At 30.3% G+C, this 26483-nt stretch overlaps 1 protein-coding gene across 2 annotated transcripts; it reads right to left on the bottom strand.

The window, feature by feature from the left end:
• On the bottom strand, positions 1 to 24616 carry LOC143085648 (medium-chain acyl-CoA ligase ACSF2, mitochondrial-like). Of its 2 annotated transcripts, XM_076262127.1 has the most exons (15): positions 24460 to 24616; positions 18140 to 18329; positions 17140 to 17268; positions 16412 to 16465; positions 15867 to 15988; positions 15030 to 15077; positions 14374 to 14491; positions 14144 to 14239; positions 13703 to 13851; positions 7601 to 7769; positions 6028 to 6135; positions 5137 to 5285; positions 4167 to 4308; positions 3334 to 3444; positions 1 to 2576 (listed from the first exon to the last, which is right to left on the bottom strand). In XM_076262127.1, the coding sequence occupies exons 1-15, from the start codon at positions 24522 to 24524 to the stop codon at positions 2457 to 2459; spliced, it is 1770 nt and encodes a 589-aa protein (XP_076118242.1). In that variant the 5' UTR covers positions 24525 to 24616; the 3' UTR covers positions 1 to 2456. The 2 variants fall into 2 exon arrangements, with proteins under 2 accessions (XP_076118242.1, XP_076118243.1); XM_076262128.1 differs by lacking the exon at positions 14144 to 14239.
• Between the last annotated feature and the right edge of the window lie 1867 nt (positions 24617 to 26483).

Genomic DNA, 26483 nt, shown 5'->3' with positions numbered 1-26483 from the left:
TCATAAACATTTTACTTTTTTAATGAAAATTACATAGAAACAAGGATATGCTCTGATAAAGAATATGGGTATTTCAACAAATTAAGCTTTGTATAAAAACATTGTATATCAAGTATGAATGTACTACACATGTGTTACAATTCTAACAACTACATATAACATATATTCTTTTCTGCTTATATAAATATATAAAATATATAATTGCAATAACATTTAAAAATTTAACAAATAAATCATCATAAAAAAAATTAACAAAATGGATAGTTGTCATTATTAAACTTATGTGCATATATTTTTTTATGAAGAAAACACATTAAGAAGAAGTTAACTTTTTTTCTAATTGCTTGCTTCAAGGATTCAATTCGCCTACATAATTTCCTTATTCAAAGTGACCTTAACGTGACCCTTCTCGTAAAAATCCAGTGATCGCAATATGCATGGATCTGACACTGACATAAACTATTACCTGATTGTACATGTTATACACGTGCTCAATATGCTTCTTTGTTGATTGTTTACTACAAGGTGACAATCGGTAAACTATGGCTTCAAAACACGACAATTGATGAGCTGCCATATTTTCACTTCATAACAGACAGAGAGAAAATAATGATGATAATATGATACTTTTGCATAAAAAAATGATAAAATCGTGCATAGAAGACTAAATTTATGATATATACATGGATTGGTTAAAGAATTGGATAAACATTATTTTTTAACAGTAACTCATTTCATATGACTTTATCATTTGTTAACATTGATTATCCCATATAAATTTTTAATATGAGGTAGGGACATTGGACCTGCTAATACTTGCAACAAACAAATTTTGAATGTGTACGATTCTTTCTAATACTCTCTCTTACATTATACAGTGTAAAACATAATTTAGCAGCTGCAAAGTTTTTCTTTGATATGTCTATCTCTTTCATTTTAAACATGAACAAATTTTTAATCATGATAAAAAATGAGACGTAGCTTTATAAGATGTTTGATTGTTGTGAAATTATAGGGGATCAGATAAAAGAAGACACTTAAATCTTGGGAACTACATATGTGAAGCAATTCTGAGTTATCCAAGGCATGCTCTTATCTGTTGAATTTATAAATGAAAAATAGTCTACCATTATATATCATAATTCATGACAGGCATACAAAAATGCTTGAATAAATCACACTTATTAAAGCAAAAGTACTTCTAAAAAAAAATCAATTTGCATTTCATCATGTACATGCCTTAAATAGTAGGTGCAACAATGAATCTGAAAATACAAACATGAAATAGAAATATTTTGGAATATATGAAAAATAAAATATCTAAATACAGATTAATTTCAATCATATCTTCATAATTATAAAATGCCATACTTTATTTGGAAATCAATATTTGATTAATAATTGTGTTTGACACAAAAGAAATTTATTGTAAAATTCTATCCAAAATAATTGTTTTGCATTCTTCATAGAGTAAACAAGGAAGGCCAACATTTCACAAATGACGTAGAATTGCAATCACTTGATATAGCATTCTTAGGCCTACTCCTTTGAATTGGTGATATTTATTTTAACAACACACAATAGTATCATGTTAGCCAAAATTGTCTTCAAAATAAACAAACATGACAGCAATAATAGACGCATAAAATAGATTGTTGAAACAGAATTTAAAGACACATAAGCTGTTAAAACAAATGAAAATATATAATGAGAATATATATAAACTAATGTAAATAATAATACATAATTTAAAATCTCAAAATAAGGCTAATTGGCAGTTTTTGTAGATACTTTATATACACAAAGTTTGATTGCCTAATGTACACAAACATGTATAAGGCAAAATAAAAATTATTAAAACTAGAATATGAAAGACCAGTTGGGGGGAAATCTAATGGTTATTATTTTCTAGACAATATACCTTATTTATAACTAAAGTTATTGCATACCCTGAGATAATGAAAATTAGCTTTCCCTGAAAGTTTCCCTTTTCATTATATTCCAATGCAATGCACAACTTTGAAGATGGGGACAACTTAAAATAATATATTGTAATGTGAATCATTCCTTTATACAAATAAGATGGATGGATTGCATTAATTACCTTAAGAAATAAATATTTTCATCAAACCATTTGTACTAATCAAGCCATAATTTAAGTTTTTTCAAGGTTATCACCAAAAACCAGTTTTCCTTCTTTTTTTTTTTTACATTTGAATTTTATCATACTTGTATACATGTTCATTAACTTTGTTTTCTGTTCTATACCGTTTTCTACACTTTGCCTGTTACAGTAACCTGAAATCTGTCGTAATTCAAGCTGTATGTACATTGTAATACTTTTGTGTATAATTAAGGCATTAAAAATCACAATATCATAAATTTCTCATCCACATATTATAATTAACTTTTCATGCTTTCAACAATTTTTCTTTTAAAATCTTAATACATAACCATCAGCTTTGTACATCAAGTTCTGCTATTTCCTGTAACTTAAATTTCTGTACTTTGCCTGTTACTGTAAGTGGAAATTCTGTCACAAATTTCACAAATCTTGGAATTTTATATCTAGCCATCTGTGAAAAAAATAGGTATAAAAATGTTAAAAATAAGAAAATGGAATCACCATGTTTTATGGTTGACTACGGAACCTAACAATAAATGGCATTTTGATTATTTCTTTTCACTGATTCCAAAAAAAAATTTCAAAAATTTCACTTGTACAATGAGTGTTGTAAGATTTCAAACTTTTGGCAAATAGTAAGTGGTTACATGGTACATGTAAAAATTGCTTTCTTGCTAAAACTTGACATTATAAAGCTACAGATCATTGATGAAATCATTCCCTTTCCTAGAAAATTGTAACAAAAGTATCCATTGGAATGTATAAACAGATTCCAGCTGTCACTAGACATGCCTCATACCTGTAGCCAGGTGGTTCGGAGGGTTTGTCCGAACCCCCCCTTGAAAACAAATAAGCACTGTTAAAGTCAACCTGGTGTTCAAATTGTTACTGTTAAAGTCAAGTTCGTGAGTCCAAATAACAACCCTTTGGAAATTCCTGGCTACGGGCCTGAGCTTCCACCTTCAGTGACACAGGTGAAAATAGCCTTATACTTATGATAAAGTTGATATTTTCGGCCATTTTGGGCCATAAGTGAACCTTGTCCTTTGATTTGAGATGGTTATTTCAGACAGATTATAAACCTTAAAGTATATGAAACAATCAATTAAAATGTTATGCATGGTAAAGTTAAATAAAAAGTGCCTTCATGTCTCCCCCTCCCGCCCTCCTCTTCATTTTTTTCTGGAATAGTTCTCCTCACAAATTACCTTTTCTTTACAATACTTTATTATATCCTCTTCTGAACATGAATGATCATCCTTTATCTGTATAAAAGCAAATATCTCCTCCCCTAATCTGTCATCTGGTATACCTACTACCTGTTAGGGAAAAGAAGGAAGATAAAACAAAGTGTACCACAATGGTAGATATAACTTAATGGATACTGCATAATAACACAAATACAATGCACTTTTATATTGCAAATAAATTGTAAGACAAAACAACGTTATAATATTGTTTTTACTTTGGTCAAAATGAGTATACCAATTAATTCTTGAGTATCAATAAATGTTATGATAACTCAAATCTCACTCTTTAACTAAATGACCAAATATATGTGCATGCCACCTTTAATTTGATTTTTAATAAAAATTATGGATATATTTTGTTATTTATATAATATTGGATATTCCAAACTGTAGTAGATAAAAACTTTTACCATGTATAATTTTCTCTAATAAAATATTATATATTCCGTATGTGTAGAAACATTAATTTTCGTGGGGTTAAAATTTACTTGCATAGGCGGATCCAGGGGGCCCCGTCTTTCATGGGAAAAATTTGGTTGATTATGTAGGGAGTCATTGAAGCATGACTGGAGCAGGCCCCTCCCCCCCTTAGGAAAAGTTCTGGATACGCCACTGACTTGTTTTATCTCTATATAAGGTTTCATGGGGATATGTAGGTTAAATTTTCGTGGGGGTTTTAATTTCGTGGATATAACCTTTCCACGAAATAAATGAAATTAAATCCTCCACGTTTATAATTTTCTATGTGACACATTATTTTTTTATTGTCAAACTTTTCAGGGATAACAAACCTGTACATCTTTAACATCAGGATGCTTATATAAAATCTGTTCTAATTCTAATGGATAAACATTTTCACCACCCCTGATAATCATGTCTTTGATACGCCCAACAATTCTACAAAATCCATCCTCATCCATTTCACCAATATCCCTACAAAAACATTTAATATCAAGATTAAAAGTTGTATGTAAAAAATACTTGCTTATTTGAGCAAAGTGAGCCATGTGCAACATGATTGTGACCACTAGTGGAACATAATTTGGCGACCATTGTGGAGCAGCTATGATAACCCTTGGTTTTTGGTAGTGTTAGAGTTGTTCAACCTTAGGTTTTGTGTGTTGTGTTTTGAAGACACTGATTTATTCGTTTTGTAATATTTCTTTTTGACCATGGTATAGTCTGTTTTTCTTACTTAAACTTAAAATTTTTGATTGTCCCAGTATGGTATCTTTTGATTTTTTTTTTATAATTAGTCAATCAAAGTTTTGAAGCTCTGTGGATCAAAATCATATCAGATGAAGGCCTTGAAAGGCACAATATGCAATACCAAGGAAGAGTGTTGTCCTAAAATATTCCCGTAATACAAGCTATTTGATATAAAGAACACATAAATCTTTCAAAGGAAACTGGTATATCTTTTCATTTTTGGTATCACTGGCACTACTAGTGAATCATTCATATTGATTACACTTAATATGTGCCATACCTTGCATATCAGGGATATTTAATTACCTGGTTTTGCCAAAGTGTGCATGCACTCCTTCAGAAAATTTCTTGAACATTTCAATTCTTAGTTCTCCAGTACCCACTAAATCCACGAAAATTGGTATTCAACGAATATACGTATACAATGTAATTTTTTATATAATTGAACTTTGAATCTTAAATGGTTTTCAAGACTTTTAATGGTATAAATAACAAAACTAGATTAAAATATCTTCTGTTTTCCTCCTAGATTACCTTAAAACTACTACATACCCTGTAAAGTACCATCTATCTGATTTAATAACTTCCTTGGTTTTCGTAGGATCATTCCAATATTCCAGCATGGTCATGTAACCTCTGGTACACAACTCTCCTGATTCTCCAACTGGTAAAATGTCACCATTTTCATCTACAATTTTTGTCTAAAAATAGCCAATGAAAAATCCACCTCTATATATACAGTGTAACCTGTGTACCATAATCCAACACACTGGGGAACAAGAAAAAAATGTTGGATTAAGCAGTGTGTCAGAATACTCAGGTTTTTTTTCTGCAAGGATAGTATATATTAGGACCATAAAATGTTTTGGTTAAAGCAGGATGTTGGAATACTCAGGTATCGGATTAGGCAAGTTCCACTATAGTGTAATGAAGAGATATAAAAGGTAAATGTTTCTGGTATATTATATCATCCACCTATATATATGTTTCACCTGTGTACTATTTTATTGCATCAAATAATGACAATATATTTTTATAGATCTTGTTAGTTAAACATTTTGATTTGTGGATTTGTTTATTTCAGTGTGTACTCCTCTTTTCGAATTGATGGTATTTTTCCTGAATATTTGATTTCATAATTTTGTCAAAGTTTGCTTACAAGCCTATATGAATTTGTTCTATGTTTAAAATCTTAATTCATGGTTCTTCATTACCCAGTCAAATCTACAAAAATTTGTATCTAACAAACAATAATGAGTTGACAGTATTGTTACTCCGACATAGAATTATACCTCAATGTGAGGGTGTGATCTTCCTACTGTAGAAACAATTATACCTCAACGTGAGGGTGTGATCTCCTACTGTAGAAACTTTCTGAATTATACCTCAATGTGAGGGTGTGATCTTCCTACTGTAGATTGTTACTCTGAGATAGAATTATACCTCAACGTGAGGGTGTGATCTTCCTACTGTAGAAACTTTCCTCTCTAAAACATCATCCCTATAACTCTGAAATGTTACAGGACTGTTTTCTGTTGTACCATAACAAACCTTTCAAAGAAGAAAACATTTATGTTATCAACATAATACATTGTCTTCATTTCTGAATCAATGTTTTGACTGATATTTGTATGTAAATTATAAGCAATAAATTAAACCTACATTGAACTTGTTATAAATATCAATGGGACGTTGCACAAAATGATAAGCAACAACTAAAGGCTCTAAAGAGCCTGTGTCGCTCACCTTGGTATATGTGAATATTAAACAAAGGAAGCAGATGGATTCATGACAAAATTGTGTTTTGGTGATGGTGATGTGTTTGTACATCTTACTTTACTGAACATTCTTGCTGCTTACAATTATCTCTATCTATAATGATCTTGGCCCAGTAGTTTCAGTGGAAAATGTTAGTAAAATTTACAAATTTTATGAAAATTGTTAAAAATTGACTATAAAGCACAATACATGTAACTCCTTAGGGGGTCAATTGACCATTTTGGTCATGTTGACTTATTTTAGGTCTTACTTTGCTATACATTATTGCTGTTTACAGTTTATCTCTATCTATAATAATATTCAAGATAATAACAAAAAACTGCAAAATTTCCTTAAAATTACCAATTTAGGGGCAGCAACCCAAGAACCGGTTGTCGGATCCATCTGAAAATTTCAGGGCAGATAGATCTTGACATGATAAACAATTTAACTACCAGATTTGCTCTAAATGCTTTGATTTTTGAGTTGTAAGCCAAAAACTGCATTTCCCCCTATGTTCTATATTTAGCCGTGGCTGCCATCTTGGTTGGTTGGCCGGGTCACGCCACACATTTTTTAAACTAGATACCCCAATGATGAATGTGGCCAAGTTTGGTAAAATTTGGCCCAGTAGTTTCAGACCAGAAGATTTTTGTAAAAGTTAACGACGACGACGGACAACCCTGGACGCCGGACGCCAGGTGAGCTAAAAATATGTGTTCATAGGACACATTTCCTTGCTCTGTGTACTGCAAGCATGGAGCCAACACCAATATTTTCAAGATGTCTTATATAAATTGAATAGAATTTTCAAATAATTCATACCTCCATAAAATTTCTCAATTGACACTCAGGTTTTAGAACTTGTTATTGGTTTTTTTTTACTTAAGAATTTTAATTATCCATTTTAGAACATTGTTAATAAATACTTTCATGTAAATTCTATGAAAATTTGCCACTATTAAATGATAACAGTGAGAGCACTTACTTGAAAAAATTTCACAAAATTCACACAAAATTTCAATTAAAAAGGGAAATTCAAATGAAATTATTCATTTGGCACTCGTTTAAGAATAACAATTGACACTCCTACACTAATTTGATTAAAATTAAGATTGAACTGTAAGATTGAGGTCAATATCAAGGTCAAACTCAGTATGATTCACCATTTCAATGCACAAAGTCTGTCTAACATACAGAACATTGAATCTAAAAAAATATTCATTAGAAATAATGTAAAGAAAATATATTTACTTACTGTGACACTAGGCATATTCATCTGGCTTATAACTTGTCTCATTGTTTCTATGGGGCATGGTGACCCTGCCATGACCCCCGTGTAAAGTGATTTTAAATCAAATTTGTCGAAATCATGATGATTCAGCATATCTATAAACATGGTTGGCACACCATACAGAGATGTACACCTGAAAAAAATATTATTTCAATAGAATAGATATATCACAAAATTCAAATAATTCAAATCAACGGATGGACTAGATTATTTTCAATGAATTCAATGAAAGTCTGTTTTCATTTTATGTGAAATGATTGAAACTTAAGATGAAGACATATAGTCCTGTCAATCTAGCATAAATTTGACCCTAACGGCCTAACCTTGAAGTAATTGCAACAGAAGATGTTTAAGTTTTAATATTTAGCACTATACCCCAAACATACATAGAAAAAGTCCTATAAAATCTTACTTCAGGAAAACTAAAAATTCATGATTTTAAAATTCCTATGGAGATTTGCATGAATATGGGAGATAACTCTGTAAAAAGGCAGAACTATGAATAAAAATTGATACAAAATTATAACTTAACCACTTTCTATTCAACATAATCTACTGATTCTTGATACTTTAGCCATCTTTAGAGTATAACAAACAACTCTAAAGGTATTTTCATATCTTTATCAACCCTCAACCCAGATTTCATAATTCACAGATGACCATTTATTATATTTTTCAGCATGTCAAGGTAAAAAATATCAAATTGAATAAAACTTATTAACCATATATTCTTCTTTTTGCGGTTTTAAGTTTCTTTGAAAAAAGAAGATTTTGAAAAAAATATAATTTACAGATATAAATAATACAAAATATTCACATTATTTTTTCAAAATAGTCACAAAGCCATAAATTTGCAATTTCTTCAATGAAAAATGTGCAAAAAAAATAAAAAATACCCATAACACTTCGGTTTTGTACATTTCAGGAGCAGAAGATTATATAATATAGTCAAATTCGAACTTATAACCCCATCAAAGTATCATATTTTACATGAATTTTAAGAAAATCAACCAAAAACTGACAACAAATGGACTCATTTTTGCAGAGTTATCTCCTTTTTTTAATGTTACAGTGAGTTGCTTATAGGTGTTACTGTAAAACTTTACCTATAGCTCAACCTGTTTTTTAAATTGACAATACAATAGGGACATTTAAATTGACCAGTTGGTATTGTTAGATTTAAATCTACCTTGATGCTACCTGTAAAAAAATGTATTCACCTAACCCAAAGTTTCAGCATGCTTTTTTCCTGAACTTTTTCTTACCTAGGATTATTCTATTGAGAGATTTTTATTCTACTGTCATTCAAAATATTAGGAGTTATCAAGCCAAACAAGAATGACTATATTATATATGTTATTTTCTTGCAGTTTATCTAAAATTGCATGGCCTAAAATGCACTACATTTCATCTTAATGTTTGCATAGCCACTACTAGCAGTGTTTAATACCCTAAATAATCGGTTCATTCTCATTTATCCAACTTTTTAAAATTATAGGTAGTACAGGTAAAAAAAAGTTGGATAGATGAGATCAAAGGTAATCAAGAACAAAGGGTTTTTCAATTACAGTTTGGGTTGAATTACAGGTGAAAAATGAAACTGAAAATTATACCCGGATTAAATTTTCTGTAGTATTATTTAGCATAGCAAGTTAAAATAAGCAACTGACATTTAGTTAATGTAATGTAAATCATTTTAAAGTATTTCTAAGTTTTTATACCTTAATTAAAATGTGAATTGGATAGAAAAATATCAGTTGCACTTTTATTCATGAAGAGATTTGTCAATGAGATGGAGATTTTTTTTGTGTAATAGATCCTCTTCGTTTGTTTTTTTCTGTTCTTCAGACCAAATGATCCAAATAGTTTAAGTAGGTGGTATACTGCATCAGTGTAGTGATATACCTTGATCTGTCCTTGCTGTAGTCTATCATTAAGTTGGGTTAGTCTGTTGGTGTCTACGTAGGTTTAGGGGCGTTTCCAGATATTTGAAAGAGGGGGCTGAGAATGAACAAATTTTGGACCTTATTTTTGCCAAAAACATAAAATACAAGACAAACAAACACTGAAGTATAACGTTCATTCGTTTTAAATATTGTAGGTCCCAAGTCAGGAGCCTGTAATTCAGTGGTTGTCGTTTGTTTATGTGTTACATATTTGTTTTTCGTTCATTTTTTTACATAAATAAGGCCGTTAGTTTTTGCGTTTGAACTGTTTTACATTGTCTTATCGGGGCCTATTATAGCTGACTATGCGGTATGGGCTTTGCTCATTGTTGAAGGCCGTACGGTGACCTATAGTTGTTAATGTCTGTGTCATTTTGGTCTTTTGTGGATAGTTGTCTCATTGGCAATCATACCACATCTTCTTTTTTATATTTAATGTGGAATACATGATTGAATATGGAAAATTGACTTTATTGTAAAACAGTGCTAAATTAAAGCAATCATGTCACTGCTTAGTTCTGATAGTTGGTATATGGTACATTAATAAATATGGTGCTTGAACTTGATGGCAAAATATAGGTCTGATGATGTGACTTAGTTACTAACTAATGGATATTGAAACAATATGATACTTCCAAAGGCTATCTAGATTGGGAAGTAAAAAGGCTATACCAAATATGCATGTTACTAGTATAAATGCAACTTAACGAAAAACCTCACATGAACAAATATTACTGATTTGTGGGTTTCTTCTGTATAAATGATGAAACATTTTTTTATTATTTGAAATATATTAAATTTTATTTAAAAATAAAATGTAACAAGTTTACTATCGCCTATTTTATATATATTTTTTTATAAGTAATAAAAAAACATACAGGAACAAATTTATTGTCAAATTTTAGAAAGACACCTTATTATTACTTAACAAACAACCCAATGATTAACAAAAATAAAAAGTTTGCAAAATGAGAATACCTTATTTTAAAAAGTTGGATAAATGAGAAGACACCAAATAATCCAGTCGTAATATTTCACTCACTTTATGAAACATCAAAATCATATTTGAATAAACAATTTCATTTATTTTTTTACACTGATATTTGACATCTCATCCAGAATTCCAAAGTTTTTAAATAATTCCCAATTTTATTCATTTTTCACTACTTCACTAGATTTTTTTCTAAATCCATAGTATAAATTCTGATTAACTTCCCATGATATACATCCTAATTTAACAGGTGCAGAATCTATACATAATTCAGAATCTTGTAAAAAAAAATTATCATTTCCATTACTATATTCCAAATAGTTATCCTCACTTTACAAATATTTTGTAATATTTTATTTATATTTTTACTATATATCACTTGATTTTTCTATATCCACAGTAAACATTTTATTTCATTTCCTATTATAAATTTCCAAATCAAACAATATTTGATCCAGAATTTTATAATGACTATTTCCAATTTCACATTCACTTAAAACATTTTCCCACGTTAGGAATATTTTAGAATATTTTACTTTCATTTTTCACTTTATCACTAGATTAGACTATATCCACTGCATTAGGCCAACTAAAATTAATTAGTAGATTTTCATCCAAATTTTTGAAAAAAATGGGGCGGGTGGGAGGATTTTATTTTTTAATTTTTATTTCAAAATTTGAAACAGGAAGTTTGGAAGGAAACACAATTTCTGACGGCTACCGGAAACGGAGATGAACACATCTGGAAATCGAAAATTTTTCAAAATAACAAAAATCGGGGCGGGACGATTTCAGAGGGGCGGGCGGGGATGAAAATCTACCAATTAATTTTAATTGGCCTTAATTCAACATTTTATTTCATTTCCAAGATCCCATTTAAATGTTAAATCATCTTAAGTTTGTAATAGATCCCAAATTAATAATAAATGTTTTTAAAATCACATTTAAAGCCACAGAAACATGTTGGATGAACTCACACTATATCTCCTACTTGAATTCCAGTTTTGAAATTTTTTAATCTTTAACATAACTAAATCCCATTGTATGAAAATTTGAATTTCCTTGAGCAAACACAGCATTTTATGCACAAAAGTCCCACTAATATTATAATAGATTTCAAAGAAAAAACACAGCAAGGTATACTCCAAACTTATTTTCGAATTTTACATGTACAACATCATATGTAAGCCCCACAAAACAGTTTGAATGAATTATTTCCTCCTTGATGTCCTTCATGACAATAAAATCTTGAAAAAAACACATCACATTTTAAGAAGCAAAATTGCTATAAAAAATCTAAGAAGTGAATTCAAATAAAATAAATCCAATATTGTATGCACAATGACACCAAAAGATTTCAAACATTGCAAATAATAATCCAAAATGAGAATCTTGAAGGGACATGTGAAGAAATGAACAACATATCCATCTGAAAATTTAAACTGTAAACACCTGAACAGCTATTTCTTGTTTCACTGGCAGCTGGACAATACTATATAAAAGGGTTAGAATATTAAAGAAGCATTTAGTGTGTAAAAACAGTTTAATTTTCAAACATAGTAATACATATTTAATTTAATCTTTTACTGATTTAGAATTTTAGGTAAAAAATAGATAAATTATATATATCAGGGATTTAAAACAATGAAAACCAAAACTATTTTCTTCCCTATCAATTTTTTAATAGAATAATCCTATGTAAGACAAAGTTCAGGAAAAAAGCATGCTGAAACTTTGGGTTAGGTGAATAAAAATCTTTACAGGTAGCAACAAGGTAGATTTAAATCTAACAATACCAACTGGTCAATTTAAATGTCCCTATTGTGTTGTCAATTTTAAAAACAGGTTGAGCTATAGGTAAAGTTTTACAGTAACACCTATAAGCAACTCACTGTAATTTCAATAAGAAATTCAAAAATGCAAAATTTGAGTTTTCCTCAAGTTAGATTTTATGGGACTTTTTTCTTTGTATATTTAGGGCCTAATGCTATAGATTAAAACTAAAACATTTCCTGTTGCAATTAGTTTGAGGTTCAAACATAGTTTGACTGGACTGTTAGATTAACCATAAAAGTTTTTGCCAAAGATAATGAAGTATAAAAATATATGTAAAATAAAATTCACAAAACAAAGGAGTTAAGCTCTGCATCTTTTGAATGACAATCCTGAAAATTATTTATTTCCTAGAACTTTTTTGATGCAAATATTTATATATTATACTTGTTATGTAATACTAAAATGAATTATTTTTGGTAGACATAATTCTAGAATACAGATAGAAATATTTTCACAAAAAAAAACAACCAACATGAAAACAATTTTTGTGGTACTGGGAAAAGTTGTTAGCTTTGAGCAATCTTAGATTCTTTGCTCTGGTTTTAAACTTAACAGCTGACAAACCCTTTACGAACTTGTGTTTTGTGTTGAATTTGAATTAGTGATTTATTGTGTCATAAGATCCCAAAATGGATGTCGTTCAAAACTCTGTTCTTATTTGTGTTGGAAAAATGAGTAAAAGTTGGACAAAATTTTGGGAATGTTATGCAGAGTTAGAGAGTTGATACCTGCATTAATACACTGATCTTCAGAGGTCAAATTTGCAATTCTTAAACTTGTTTTTAAAGATTTCATCATTATTTGTAGAGAAAACTTTACTATGATTAATGTAATCAAAGTATTTGTTAGGACTGAAAGGTAAAGATTGCATTAATTTATAAGTGGGAAATAAATAAAATTTTGCAATGTAAATAAAGCATTGGTTGTAGTTGAATCAACTATAGTTCTGGACAATGGGAGATAACTCCAAATTTTAAAGATGACTTTAACAATGACATCATTTATATTTTTAGAACAGACGTTAGATTCCTGCACCTTGCAAAAGTTATGAAATTGTTTTGTCAGGTCAAACATCATTTTGTGACTTGAATATCTGAGCATATTGATAAATTTCTGGAAATGTTCACGTATAGGATGTATAATATGCTTTGATTCATGCACTATATTTTGTGTATCAAAAAGGTATCAGTATTTGATAATTTAGATATCAAGTCAGTAACATAGGGTTTTGATTAAATTTCATGCAATCTTTACCCAAAAACATCCTTCTTGTGGTATAATAAACTGACAAACCTTTCCTTACTGACGGAGTGAAGAGTCGCCCCTGACTCAAATGCTGGGGATGGGAATACACATGTGGAACCATTAGTTACCATCTGTAAACTTCCTATCACCATACCAAAACAATGGTACAAAGGCACTGGTATACAAATTCTTGTTTCCTAAATTCATGGAACAATCAGTATTTGTTAATTATGTTAAACTTATTATTTACAAATAGAACCTTTTAATATAAAGAATGAGAGTTTATTAAATGAACAAATTGAAAATTGAAAAAAATCTTTTTAGAACAACTCTTTTTAAAAGTTCATAGAATCTAGCAATTTGTATATCTGTACATGACAGGAAAAAAAATAATTTTCAAATCATAAAAAAGATGGTATCATCATGAAATGTACATATATATATTTGTAGTTTTCATTATTCTGCGAAGTTAAATTAATGTTATATTACCATTTCATGATATCCAAGTCTACGTCCAGTAAAATAACTGTTATTCATAATATTATGATGTGATAATGTGGCTCCTTTGGGTGTTCCTGTTGTTCCCTGAAAAGATATAGAAGTTGGGTTTTTCCCTCAAAGATACCTGATTTGATGTTATACTAATGAAACTTATCGTCCCAAACTGTATCCTGTTCCTGTTATGCCTATTTATGTATTGTTCTATGAGTATTACTTACAGATGTAAATTGTATATTGATTGGGTCATCAAACTGTAGCTTGGACTGTAAATCCAATAATTCTGTTCTACGTTTACTAGTGGCAGCCTCCATTACTTCCGAGAATTTCAGTGCTCCTCTGAAATATAATACTTTCATGTTACGAACATAAATTTTGAATCATCTGGATTTATAGTTCATCACATTTTCTATTAAAGGTACATCTGTTTATGAATTGACGCATTTTGAATTCAATTTAAATAGGTGATTGAAAACTAGAATTGTATGGATTAACTATTATTTCAAACTTTATCTGCCAAAGGAAAACGTTCCCTTATGGCAAAAAATGGCCTAAATTATCAACTTTATCATAAAACACCATAATGGTCATAATTTGGTTTGTAAATGGGTCTTTTTCAAAAGCATTAATGCTAGATAAATCAGTTCTTTTCATAAAAGTGCATACTATTCTCCAAAATAAGCCCATTTTGGACATTTTGTCAAAATATGATGATTTTGTGCAATTTTCAGACTGCCACCTATAGCTACGATCCAAAATGTTCAAATTCAAGATCACCAATATTTGTTTTTTATTTATCGGGAAGTGTAATTTTTTACATGTATTTCTGAACTTTATAAATCTACATCAAAAAGTACATTTTTGAATAGTCACTTACTGATACTTTTTATCTCCCATCATTATAAGTCTTTTCAGGTCAGGCAACCTGTGAAAAAAAAACATAAAAGAATTAACTTTGTGGAAGGCAAACTATAACTTCCAACTTGGTTTCCTATTTACAATAAATAGCTATGTATGTTTGTAATCCAGGTAATTTATCAGTGTATAGTAGAATTTAGACAAACATTAAGTAACTTCAAGTACTACCTTAATCAGTTATTTGTGCATTATGTTATTCATTTGTGGCTTTTTTTATAGCTTAATACTGATCTGATGAGTTACACCCTTGTCAACTAATTTTTATCATGCAACAGGTTGTTCTAATGTTGTACTGATACACCACTGTAATTAGTCAAAGGGAGGGTTTGGTACACACAAACAATGTTTAATCCTACTACATTCTTTTTGTCGCTGGAATATTGTTTTTTTTTTAAATGCTATGAGCTTCAATGGGTTGTTAGTCTTCCCTTTTGAATTGGTTTTCGATTTTCTTACTCAAAGGCTCTTGTACCATACTGTGGATAAGGGTTCTACTCAGTGACCTTTAGATATTTGTATCCTTGTCTTTTGGTCTTTTGTGGAAAACACTCTCATTGGCTATCAAAACTTTTTATCATATGTCTCTTAAATATGCAATAAATGTATAGTTTCCAGGTAAAAAAAAATAACATTTATCTAGTTTGCTAATAAAAACAAAATAGTTTTAACTTCTAGAATTGATCAATGGCTTAAAAGACATATTGTTTCAAAAAACAGTTCATCAATCTCCATTATGGTAGCTTTGTCAATTCATATATAAGTATTCAATTGTAATCCATATGTGACCTGTACCTACAAGTGACTTTTAATGTGATCATCATTGTCAGTCCTGGCTAATTCAGGCACCAGTTGGAACAAATTGTCGTAATAGTTCTGACCTTTGAACTCTTCAGCCATTATCAAAGCTGTACAGCCAACCTATTGAATAAAATCATGATAACTGTACCTAAGTTACAGGTGCATATTCAAAATATGAAACTATATTCATCTAAGAAGAAACATTCTATTCTTAACATCAATATGACATCAACCCAACACAAAAAAACTTTTAGAGGTCATCACTAGGTTTTCAACAAAAAAAAAGTTCCTATATATCTGTATATACAATAAGTCAAACTTTGAACTTAGTTGTGAATTCAAGAACCATATTCCCTAAATAAACCCAAAAAAAACATATAGATATTACTAAAAAAAACTAGTCAAAAAAAAAATAATAGGTAAATAGCTTTAAGTTAAATTGAAATAGATTGACAACTTGAAATAAATTAACATGTGAATGGCTTCTTAAGTGATAATTCTGTTTTACACTTGACACAATATCTGTATTCTAGATTTTTGTACCTTTTCCAATGCATATTGCAGTTCATCTGGTCTGTATAATGGGTTAATATTAACCTGAAAAGGTAGAATCATTTAAATGGAAATATGTACATGTTAAGAATACTATCACTTTTATATTGAACATACATACAATCTAGCAAAATACAACAGACATAGTTCTGATAAAACAGGGTCAATTGTGTTGTTGTCTGAAACTATAGTATTATCAGACTAACATAGACAGGATAATTTAAAATACTCATATGACAGCTAGATCCAAATTCATTAAGAGCATTTAGATTCATAAGATTTTTGATGGAAATGTTAAATTTGTTTTATTTTTAATCTATGTTAAGGGGTTAATAACCTATGATCAACTTAATGATTTATGATATAGAAATAAAATTTCAAATATATATATCCACTTCTTTTTTGAAAACCAAAAATTATACAAAAATTAAAAGCAAAAAAAAACCCGAATTCTTAGGGTTTTTTTAACCATCAATATCATGAATATAAAGTATGCAAGATACATGTATGTGATTAAGACTTTGACATCAACTTAATTTTGTAAACTGTTTATTTTCCTCCTTTGACACAAGTTTAATTTTGTAAACTGTTTATTTTCCTCTTTTAGTCTTTTTCTTAATTCTATAATTTCTGTCTTGTCTTTGATCAATTACTATTCTAGATAACATTGAAGAAATATTTCATTAAATTAATTAAATAAAATTCATAACATAGAATACCAGTATAATTCCAGCTCGAGCTGTGGCATACTGTGTGAGTATCCATTCTATAGAGTTTGGTCCCCATATTCCTACACGGTCTCCTCGTTTAATACCAAGCTCTATCAATCCAGCTGCAAGTTTGTCTGTCTAAAAACAAAGCAAAACAGTTATAATTAATACCAGTTCTGGAACAATCAAAGACATATATATGATATGAAACAATCTAAATAGCAATGTCCCATAAATTGTTCTTATGGACTGCATTACTTTGTGGTAAATTATCAACATTTCTTTTTTCACTTAGTTATGTTTGATAACAAATGTAACAATATACATATCTATTTCCCATATTGTGTTCTGATGAACTGCATGACTGTCATAAATGATCCCTTCTGTTCTAATTCAACCATGTTCAATTGTAACAATGGGATATTGCACCCTTTTATTTTAAAACTACTTAGGAATGATTCAATTATGCTAAATTTGGATCTAACTATATCAGTGGTTTCAATAAACAATGATAAATATCTTAATTCTAAAATTTCAGTATTCTTAAACAGTTTTAAATTGATTGACAGTGGATCATTTGTTTCCTTATAAATACATGTAATTCTAACTGTACTTTAATTTCCCCCTTGATTCTCAGTAATCAAACATCAAGTCCTATTCATGGATATTCAATTTGGTTCTCTTTAATACCAAGTTTTTTTCTACAATTTAACACATTTTTGTTCCAACATTGTATGAAGACATTTTCACTTACTTCATATAATATCTGAAATTTCTTAAATTATAGGCTGAAGTGCTTCCTGATTGTATTCAACATGTTCAATGTACAGTCAGAGATATAACTCTATAGGGTTATTACAGAAAATAACTTGCGTGTGTTATTACAGATTTTCTTCCTAAAATTTTCTAAATCTGTAATAACATATGTTTGTTATTTGTAAAATTATTTCATTTATTGTGGATTCTAAGCCTCATTGTAAAGAAAATGTACTGTTCATTCAAAACATACCTCTTCCAATAGCTGTCCAAATGTTTTCCTGACATTTCCAGTTGAGAAGATAACAGCTTCTTTATCAGGATTTAAATCAACTCTCTGTTCCAATCCCTGACCAATAGTTATTCCTAACAATGGTGTTTCACTAGGACCCTGGAAATAGCTCAATTTCTCTTTTTGACTACAAGTACTCCTTGTAGAGAATCTACATAAAATAAATCATGTAAATTAAGAATGAAATAGGTCTAAATACAAAAAAAAAGCTTATACTTCGTTTTTACCTATATAATTAGTTTAAACCTTATTTAACATGATCAATGTGTTAGCTCTATATTATTTACCAATCAATTACTTTTGCACAAAAAATGTATTAAGTTACAGAAGTGTTTGGTGATACATTGTATTAATGAATAAAGGGGGCTTTGAAGAATAGGGGGTAAATGAGACAGCAACCCAAAAAGACAAAATAGGAAGTGCATGTTATAAATATGGTCTGCAGCCTTTACACAATTTTATTTTTATCCTTTTGTTTTGTAGATGGAATATATGTTCAATATTGATCTTCATTGTTGTTCTGCAGATTGCATGTTGTGTCGACTTTTATATTATTTGTTTGTGTGCTTCTCTGTGATGAATGTTCTAGCATGTGTTTGTGCTGTATTTCTGTCACATAATGTCGTCATTTTAGTAATATTTTTAACATTGTCATAAAGCGGGAGATTTGGCTAGCCATTAAACCAGGTTCAACCCACCATTTTCTTAAAATTTCCAGTACCAATTCAGGAATATACCAGTAGTTATCAAATAGTTCCTTTCTATGTAAGTAAGTGTTTGTTTTTGTTGCACTTCAGTCATGTCAGTGTTCCTGTTGTTCCTTTGTTTTCCTCTTTTAGCTTATGTGTTTCCCTCAGTTTTAGTTTGTAGCCCAGATTTGTTTTCTCTCAATTGATTTATGACTATCAAACACCAGTATACTACTGTTGCATTTTTTATTCTAGTTTAACAATTTCTCCTGTTCAGAATCATTAGGATTATGGGTAATCTCATTGCTTGTACACCAAAATTAAAATTATATATATTGTTTTTGGTTGAATTTCCATTGTTAAGGTGGTATGGGTGTCTTTCGCCATCTTGAATTGTAAAAAACAAGAGAATCTAAGGTCCAGATTTTCAATCAAGTTAGCAAAATTTGATCATGTATACGTAGGATTGCAGATAACTAATGTGAATTTGCATTTAAAAGAACAAACTTATTAGATTATAACTTATAAATATTAATATTTTTATAAGTGCAGATTATTTGGGTCATTTTCAAAAAATGTTGAATTTTGAAATTGAAAAATATATTAAAAGTTACTTATTCAAACAACCCTCTACATAATCAAATCAAAACAAACAGTACCTTAAGAACAACATATTAAAAGATGCAATCTTAATGATGTCATACAAGAATATCTTGAAACATTTTTTGATCAGTGGTACAATATTTTATCTCGGCTGTTACCATTTTCAAAGGAAATTTTGGGTTATTAAGAAAAGGTTTAGATAAAATGTTTAGCTTGTTTTATGTAGCCAATTAGATGGTTTTCAAGAGAATAAACTTCTATATATATTCATTCTGTAAAACAATAGATTATTTGCCAATTTTCAAGTTTGTACTGAAAAATGCCTCTAAAAATTGGTTTTCAAAGGTTGTAAAAATTACCACCAGTAATGCAAGTCTAAGATAGCAATTTATATTGTTCGGCATTTTTTCACGCTTTCAAATAAACCCAACATCAAGTAAATCCCTCATAAGCTAGTTTACTTTTCTCTTTATTTCATTGGTAACAGGAACGTACGTTTGTGATATATATCACTATATAAAAGTCCATCCTGTTACCTTTTAGTCTATCCTGTTACCGATATCAGTATTGCAGATGCTTAATTGGGAAGATTAAGACGTTATAACCTTAAGATGAGTTCAAACAACGAAACATTTCATTCGTTTTGCACCTATATGTTACGATAAACAAAATTAACAATTTTTTTGTCTACAATTGTCTATCCTGTTACTGCAACCATAGCAACCATAGTAACAGGATAGACATAACAGTGTAGACAAATTTCTTCGTTTTCATTGTTGTTGTGAAATAACTACTCCCTTTGGTTAAGTAATTATGGTTTTCTATTGTGAAATTGATTTCCAACACGTTATTTCACTCTTTACAAGCATACTGTTGGTGTAATTAATCAAAATTGTTGGTAACAGCATAGACATGATAAAAAGTACACTCTATTTTTTTTCACTAAATATCTTGAAATTTCTTTTCTCTACACTGTCGTTCAAGAAACGTGGCGTTTTAAATGTAAAGATTACTTTGCACTTTTGAAATCAACACTGACAAATTCAATATCCATAGGGAGAACAATTTAACGGCTGATTTAAGTAGCGGTAACAGGATGGACATGAACCTCCCGTACGCCGATTGAATTAAGTTTGTAGATAATATGTTAGATACAATGATAAAGAAGCTACAATTTTTCCTTTGAGTAATAATGTGTCAACGAGACAACAACTCGACCACAGAAAAAACAACAGCAGAAGGTCACCAACAGGTCTTCAACTGTAGCGAGAAATTCCCGCACCGGGACCCTTTATTGCTTGATTTTACAGGTTTTAAATTGGCATTTTAAGGGGATGTAACTCTTAAATAGTGCATTTTCTGAAAGAATCTACATAGAATCTTGAGATTTTGTGTTTTAGCTGAAAAAAACACATGTTGACCCTTCCTTTTCTTTTGATATTCTCAAAGCATTTTCTAAAAGCTATCTTCCTCGTATTTTATTGTACAATTCTATCATTTAGTTTAGCTTCTAATCACATAATGGTTTTCTTCCCTGTATAATCCATTCAAATTGTGTCATTTTGTCACAACCTGAAGCTTGAGAAAATGCATTGTGACCTTATTTTTATTATCTTTTTGAACATATTTCAATATATACTACGTTTTGGCAAAGTATGAATAAATTCTATCACTTTTAATTTAGACTCCCATACCATTTTTGTATACGAGGGTGGTAATCATGGTAATGGGGGTACCTTCATGACGTACGATCGAATGACGGTAAAAATTCTTCTTAAATGAGGATAACGTTAATTTTTGATGCATGACGATAAAATGTGCACTTTCTTTAAGACGATAAAAAAATCGAATGATTTTGACGAATCACATTAAATATTTTCCCAAAATAACTGGAGTAACGATAATTATTTGAGACCTCTGACAAATCACTATAAGGATATTTTGATGTATCACGGTAAAATTTTAATCAATTTGATGCTAACAGTAGCCAAAAATGACAGTTTGACGCCTGACAGTAAAGGGCATTTCTACCCTCATATACCATGTATGGGCGTTTTTCAATAAAAACATATTTTCTTGTCCCAGCCACTTTAAAAAAAATATGTTTGATCTTTGCAAGTAATTTTTTGTGCAGTCAGCACATTGAATTAGATTTAACATTTTTAAGCAAAGAAACAGTTTATTTTTAGAGGGATTGATAAGATATTCACTCCTGAATGGTCTATAACAACCAAAATGGCATGTCCCTAGACCACCTGTTCAACATTCATACTCTAAAATATCGTAAAAAAATGAAGAAATAAATGTTATTTTCACTTTACATAAGTTCTTTAATAATTCAAAAGTATATTCAGAGCCAACATATTTTAATAAAAAGCTTTTAATATAGGATTTTTAATTTCAGAAGGTGTGTCCCTCACAAAATGTCCACTACGAAACGAAGTCATTAAAATTTGCCAATAAACAGTTTTATAAAATCAATGTAATTTTCAATTTGTTTGCAAGAGATATAAACATTAGGGTCTTACAAAAGAATTGATGCTTTTATAACGGCAATTAAATTGTTGGTAAGAAAAATTGAGCACATCAAATGGACCAGAGTGATACCGTATTTTTGTTAATGTCCACTACGAAACGGGTCAAATCTCCTTCAGTATCTGGTTTTAAAATTATGAAGAAAATATCAGTGTACAGCTTAATAAATGCTTTGATGAATACAATCAGTCTTGCTACTATTGCAATATAGGGATTGTGGGGGGAAAATAAAACATGCGAATATGTCCCCTTCAAAACGGTCACCTACGAAACAAGTATGGGAGAAAAACGTTTCGTAGTGGACACTACCGGTACCACTACCATGCAGTCTTTTTTTATTCTTTTTTCAATTATATTCGTGCAAAACAAATAACAAGGGTTAGTTTCATGTAATTTTTATTATGTTTTTATTAACATATAATAGGGTTGATGTCAACTACGAAACTTTTTGTCCACTACGAAACGGTTTTGTCCACTACGTAACGCATCAAAATGTCCACTACGTAACATGAGTTGTACCTTCATATGTGAAGTACTATCTAATCTTTAACGACAAAAATGGTTTTCCAATTCAGAAAAAATGAGATTTTTCTAGTATTTAAAGTTAACAAACTGGAATGTCTATAGGAAACATTTAAAATTGCAAAAAATATGTGTGTTTAGAAGAAGTTTCGTAGGGGACAAAAGTCCCCTACGAAACAGTACACAAATTATGAAAAGAATATTTAAGATTGCACTTTTTGTTTACAAACAGGTCTATAATAGAGGTATTCAAAATAACTATTGTAATTAAATTTTAGACAAGTTGATTTTCCCATTTTTTTTTAGGTCTGAAAGTTACGCTTTTATTGAAAAACGCCTGTATACCACTAATTATATATTTAAAGAACATATAAAACCAAATTCACAGCGTTTGGTGTATGCTTTTGAAAATATTAATTTCCAAGAAGGCATTAGATTATGACACAGAAAATTAAGGGCTGCTTGAGTCTAGCATGCAGCGGTAGCTCTTTTCACCACCGAACACCACCACACACCGCCGAACACCACCGAACACCCCAAAAGTTTATTAATTTGTCTTTTATCGTTATCAATGTGAATTAAATATAATATACAAGTTATTAATTCAACAAATCAGAAGATTAAAAGTCCAAATATCTACAGAAAACAGAAAGCAAGAGTCTTACAACACCCCACTTTTTAAACTCTGCTGACCCTCATGGACACCTCAAATATACTTTTTTTCCATTTTTTCTTCTTCTAACTCTTCTATAAAATAGTTGTTCCAATAATAATAAAAAGAGAAAAATATCAAAAGCTAACCAATGAACAGAGATCCAGGATACTTGAACTGATTACTATATTTGAATTTTATAACGCACACAATCATGACAATGTAATCCGGAAAGCTTATGCATTGCTGTGACAGACGAATCCGGGTCCGTCCGCCCTGATTTCGGTTCGCCCTAGATACTGTTCCCCCTAGTTCCGTTTCGCCCTGAGACCGTTCACCCTGATACCTGTTAGCCCCGGGTATGTTCGCCCTGATTTTTATTTTTTATTATAGTGTTGTGTTGTGCGTATTTAATTGAATATGTTGTAGTCAGTCTACAATTTCGCCGAATATTTACGATTTTTATTTTTTAGTATAGTGTTGTGTGTATTTAATTAAATATGTTGAAGTCGGTCTACAATTTCGCCGAATATTTACGACATGTATTATGTTGTCTACAGCTAGCTGCTATTAGGTTATAAGTTCATGTCTAACAATTTTTACCCATCCAAGCTGACTATTTTATTTGAGAGAAATGTTATTTTCATTATTAATCCATCAAAGGCAATTAATATACCAATCAGTGATATCAAAGATTTCAAATCATACCTAATCAGCAATAAAAATTCAATCAACAGTAATTAAAAGTAATTATAAAAATAAAGTGTAACAATGCAGCCAAGAATTTTATTTAATTAATATTCTGTATTTAACTGTTAATAGATATACATCAATTTTAATATATATAAATATATATTTCTTTCATTAATGTAACATATATATATGCATATCATAAATGAAAATAGGGCGAACAAACCCAGGGCAAACAGATTACCAGGGCGAACAAACTCAGTGCGAACGAACCTAGGGCAAACATGTAATCAGGGCGAACGATCCTGATACCGTGACAGACCAAGGGGGTTGGGCGGAGGTTTATGGAGATTAAAACCCCATTTTTAGGATGACAAATGCATTTGAATTGGGACATTTGGTGGAACAGCTCCTCATCCAAACCAAAGGCACTTGTTTTGTAGCCATTGTCAGGTAAACTATCCATCTATAATAAAAGTCAACCACCAATGACAATGGGAAGAAACAAGTGTCTGGGGCGAAGTGTCTGTGCTTTAGCTGTATATGCTTGAGAAGAAGAAAAACATCATTATGTTTGAGATACTTATTACCTGCCAGAAAGCTTAGAGACTTGGGAAGTTGTTGCAATTAATCTGTTTAAAATGGGTCTATTCATTTTTAAACCATATCTTGCCAAGTTGGTCCTTTTTATCGTATGAACTTTGTTGAAAAACACCTAGCTGTTTACTCAATCCACATCACGGATAATCGAACTTGTTTCCGAAATGTTTTGTAATTACAGTAGCAACACAATTTTCCGGTAGAGAAACATGTCAAACTTCACAAAAGTATGATTTTTTTGCTACGAATAACGATACAATTGTATAGCACAGTAGAAACTTGCCCCATCAACAACACCATACGGACAAATGCTTATATTTTAAAGCCAGTTTTTGTATCTTTGAATAGCCATTGTTGGTAAAAGAAAATGCTTTGAAATTCGAGAAAAAATAATTAACAGGTTGGGAACAAACCCTCTATATGGTGATTATACCTATATAGAGGGATAATCCTTCTATAGAGGGGTAAAATTATCCCTCTATAGAGGGGTATTTTTGTTTAGACTGGATTTAAATCAAAATAGGGCAGAATGGCATTCTCTACTTATTATGGCAGTAACCTGGAACAGTTGATGCACCAATTAATGTACTTAATTTAATATGCACATGCCCAGTTTGATGCTTATCTGACTAAATATAAATTCTATTGTTCACCATGATTGAAAGCTGTGATGATCAGGTAAATTCTACTCACCTATGCCTCACTGAACAGAATTTCTATTGTTAGATTTAACATGAAATTTAAAGGTCAAAATTCCTTTTGTTGTTGATCAGGCGTTCAGATAGGTTTACAATAGATTGCAAGTTTTGTCACTTTAGCAGAAAACTGGTTATTCCAGACAATTTTAGACAAGTTGATTTTCCCATTTTTTTTTAGGTCTGAAAGTTACGCTTTTATTGAAAAACGCCTGTATACCACTAATTATATATTTAAAGAACATATAAAACCAAATTCACAGCGTTTGGTGTATGCTTTTGAAAATATTAATTTCCAAGAAGGCATTAGATTATGACACAGAAAATTAAGGGCTGCTTGAGTCTAGCATGCAGCGGTAGCTCTTTTCACCACCGAACACCGCCGAACACCACCGAACACCCCAAAAGTTTATTAATTTGTCTTTTATCGTTATCAATGTGAATTAAATATAATATACAAGTTATTAATTCAACAAATCAGAAGATTAAAAGTCCAAATATCTACAGAAAACAGAAAGCAAGAGTCTTACAACACCCCACTTTTTAAACTCTGCTGACCCTCATGGACACCTCAAATATACTTTTTTTCCATTTTTCTTCTTCTAACTCTTCTATAAAATAGTTGTTCCAATAATAATAAAAAGAGAAAAATATCAAAAGCTAACCAATGAACAGAGATCCAGGATACTTGAACTGATTACTATATTTGAATTTTATAACGCACACAATCATGACAATGTAATCCGGAAAGCTTATGCATTGCTGTGACAGACGAATCCGGGTCCGTCCGCCCTGATTTCGGTTCGCCCTAGATACTGTTCCCCCTAGTTCCGTTTCGCCCTGAGACCGTTCACCCTGATACCTGTTAGCCCCGGGTATGTTCGCCCTGATTTTTATTTTTTATTATAGTGTTGTGTTGTGCGTATTTAATTGAATATGTTGTAGTCAGTCTACAATTTCGCCGAATATTTACGATTTTTATTTTTTAGTATAGTGTTGTGTGTATTTAATTAAATATGTTGAAGTCGGTCTACAATTTCGCCGAATATTTACGACATGTATTATGTTGTCTACAGCTAGCTGCTATTAGGTTATAAGTTCATGTCTAACAATTTTTACCCATCCAAGCTGACTATTTTATTTGAGAGAAATGTTATTTTCATTATTAATCCATCAAAGGCAATTAATATACCAATCAGTGATATCAAAGATTTCAAATCATACCTAATCAGCAATAAAAATTCAATCAACAGTAATTAAAAGTAATTATAAAAATAAAGTGTAACAATGCAGCCAAGAATTTTATTTAATTAATATTC

The sequence above is a fragment of the Mytilus galloprovincialis genome, chromosome 8 (genome assembly GCF_965363235.1).
Source record: "Mytilus galloprovincialis chromosome 8, xbMytGall1.hap1.1, whole genome shotgun sequence".
In the NCBI taxonomy this organism is placed as follows: Eukaryota; Metazoa; Mollusca; class Bivalvia; order Mytilida; family Mytilidae; genus Mytilus; species Mytilus galloprovincialis.
This window is presented reverse-complemented; position numbering and strand designations above follow the sequence as displayed.

Coding starts and splice junctions, on each gene's coding strand:
- LOC143085648 (XM_076262127.1), bottom strand. CDS start 24,524: ATGAATAGACCCATTTTAAACAGATTAATTGCAACAACTTCCCAAGTC. Junction 15,078..15,866: donor GATCACATTAAAAGTCACTT/GTAGGTACAGGT, acceptor TTTTTTTCACAG/GTTGCCTGACCTGAAAAGAC. Junction 14,492..15,029: donor ATGGGAGATAAAAAGTATCA/GTAAGTGACTAT, acceptor ATTATATTTCAG/AGGAGCACTGAAATTCTCGG.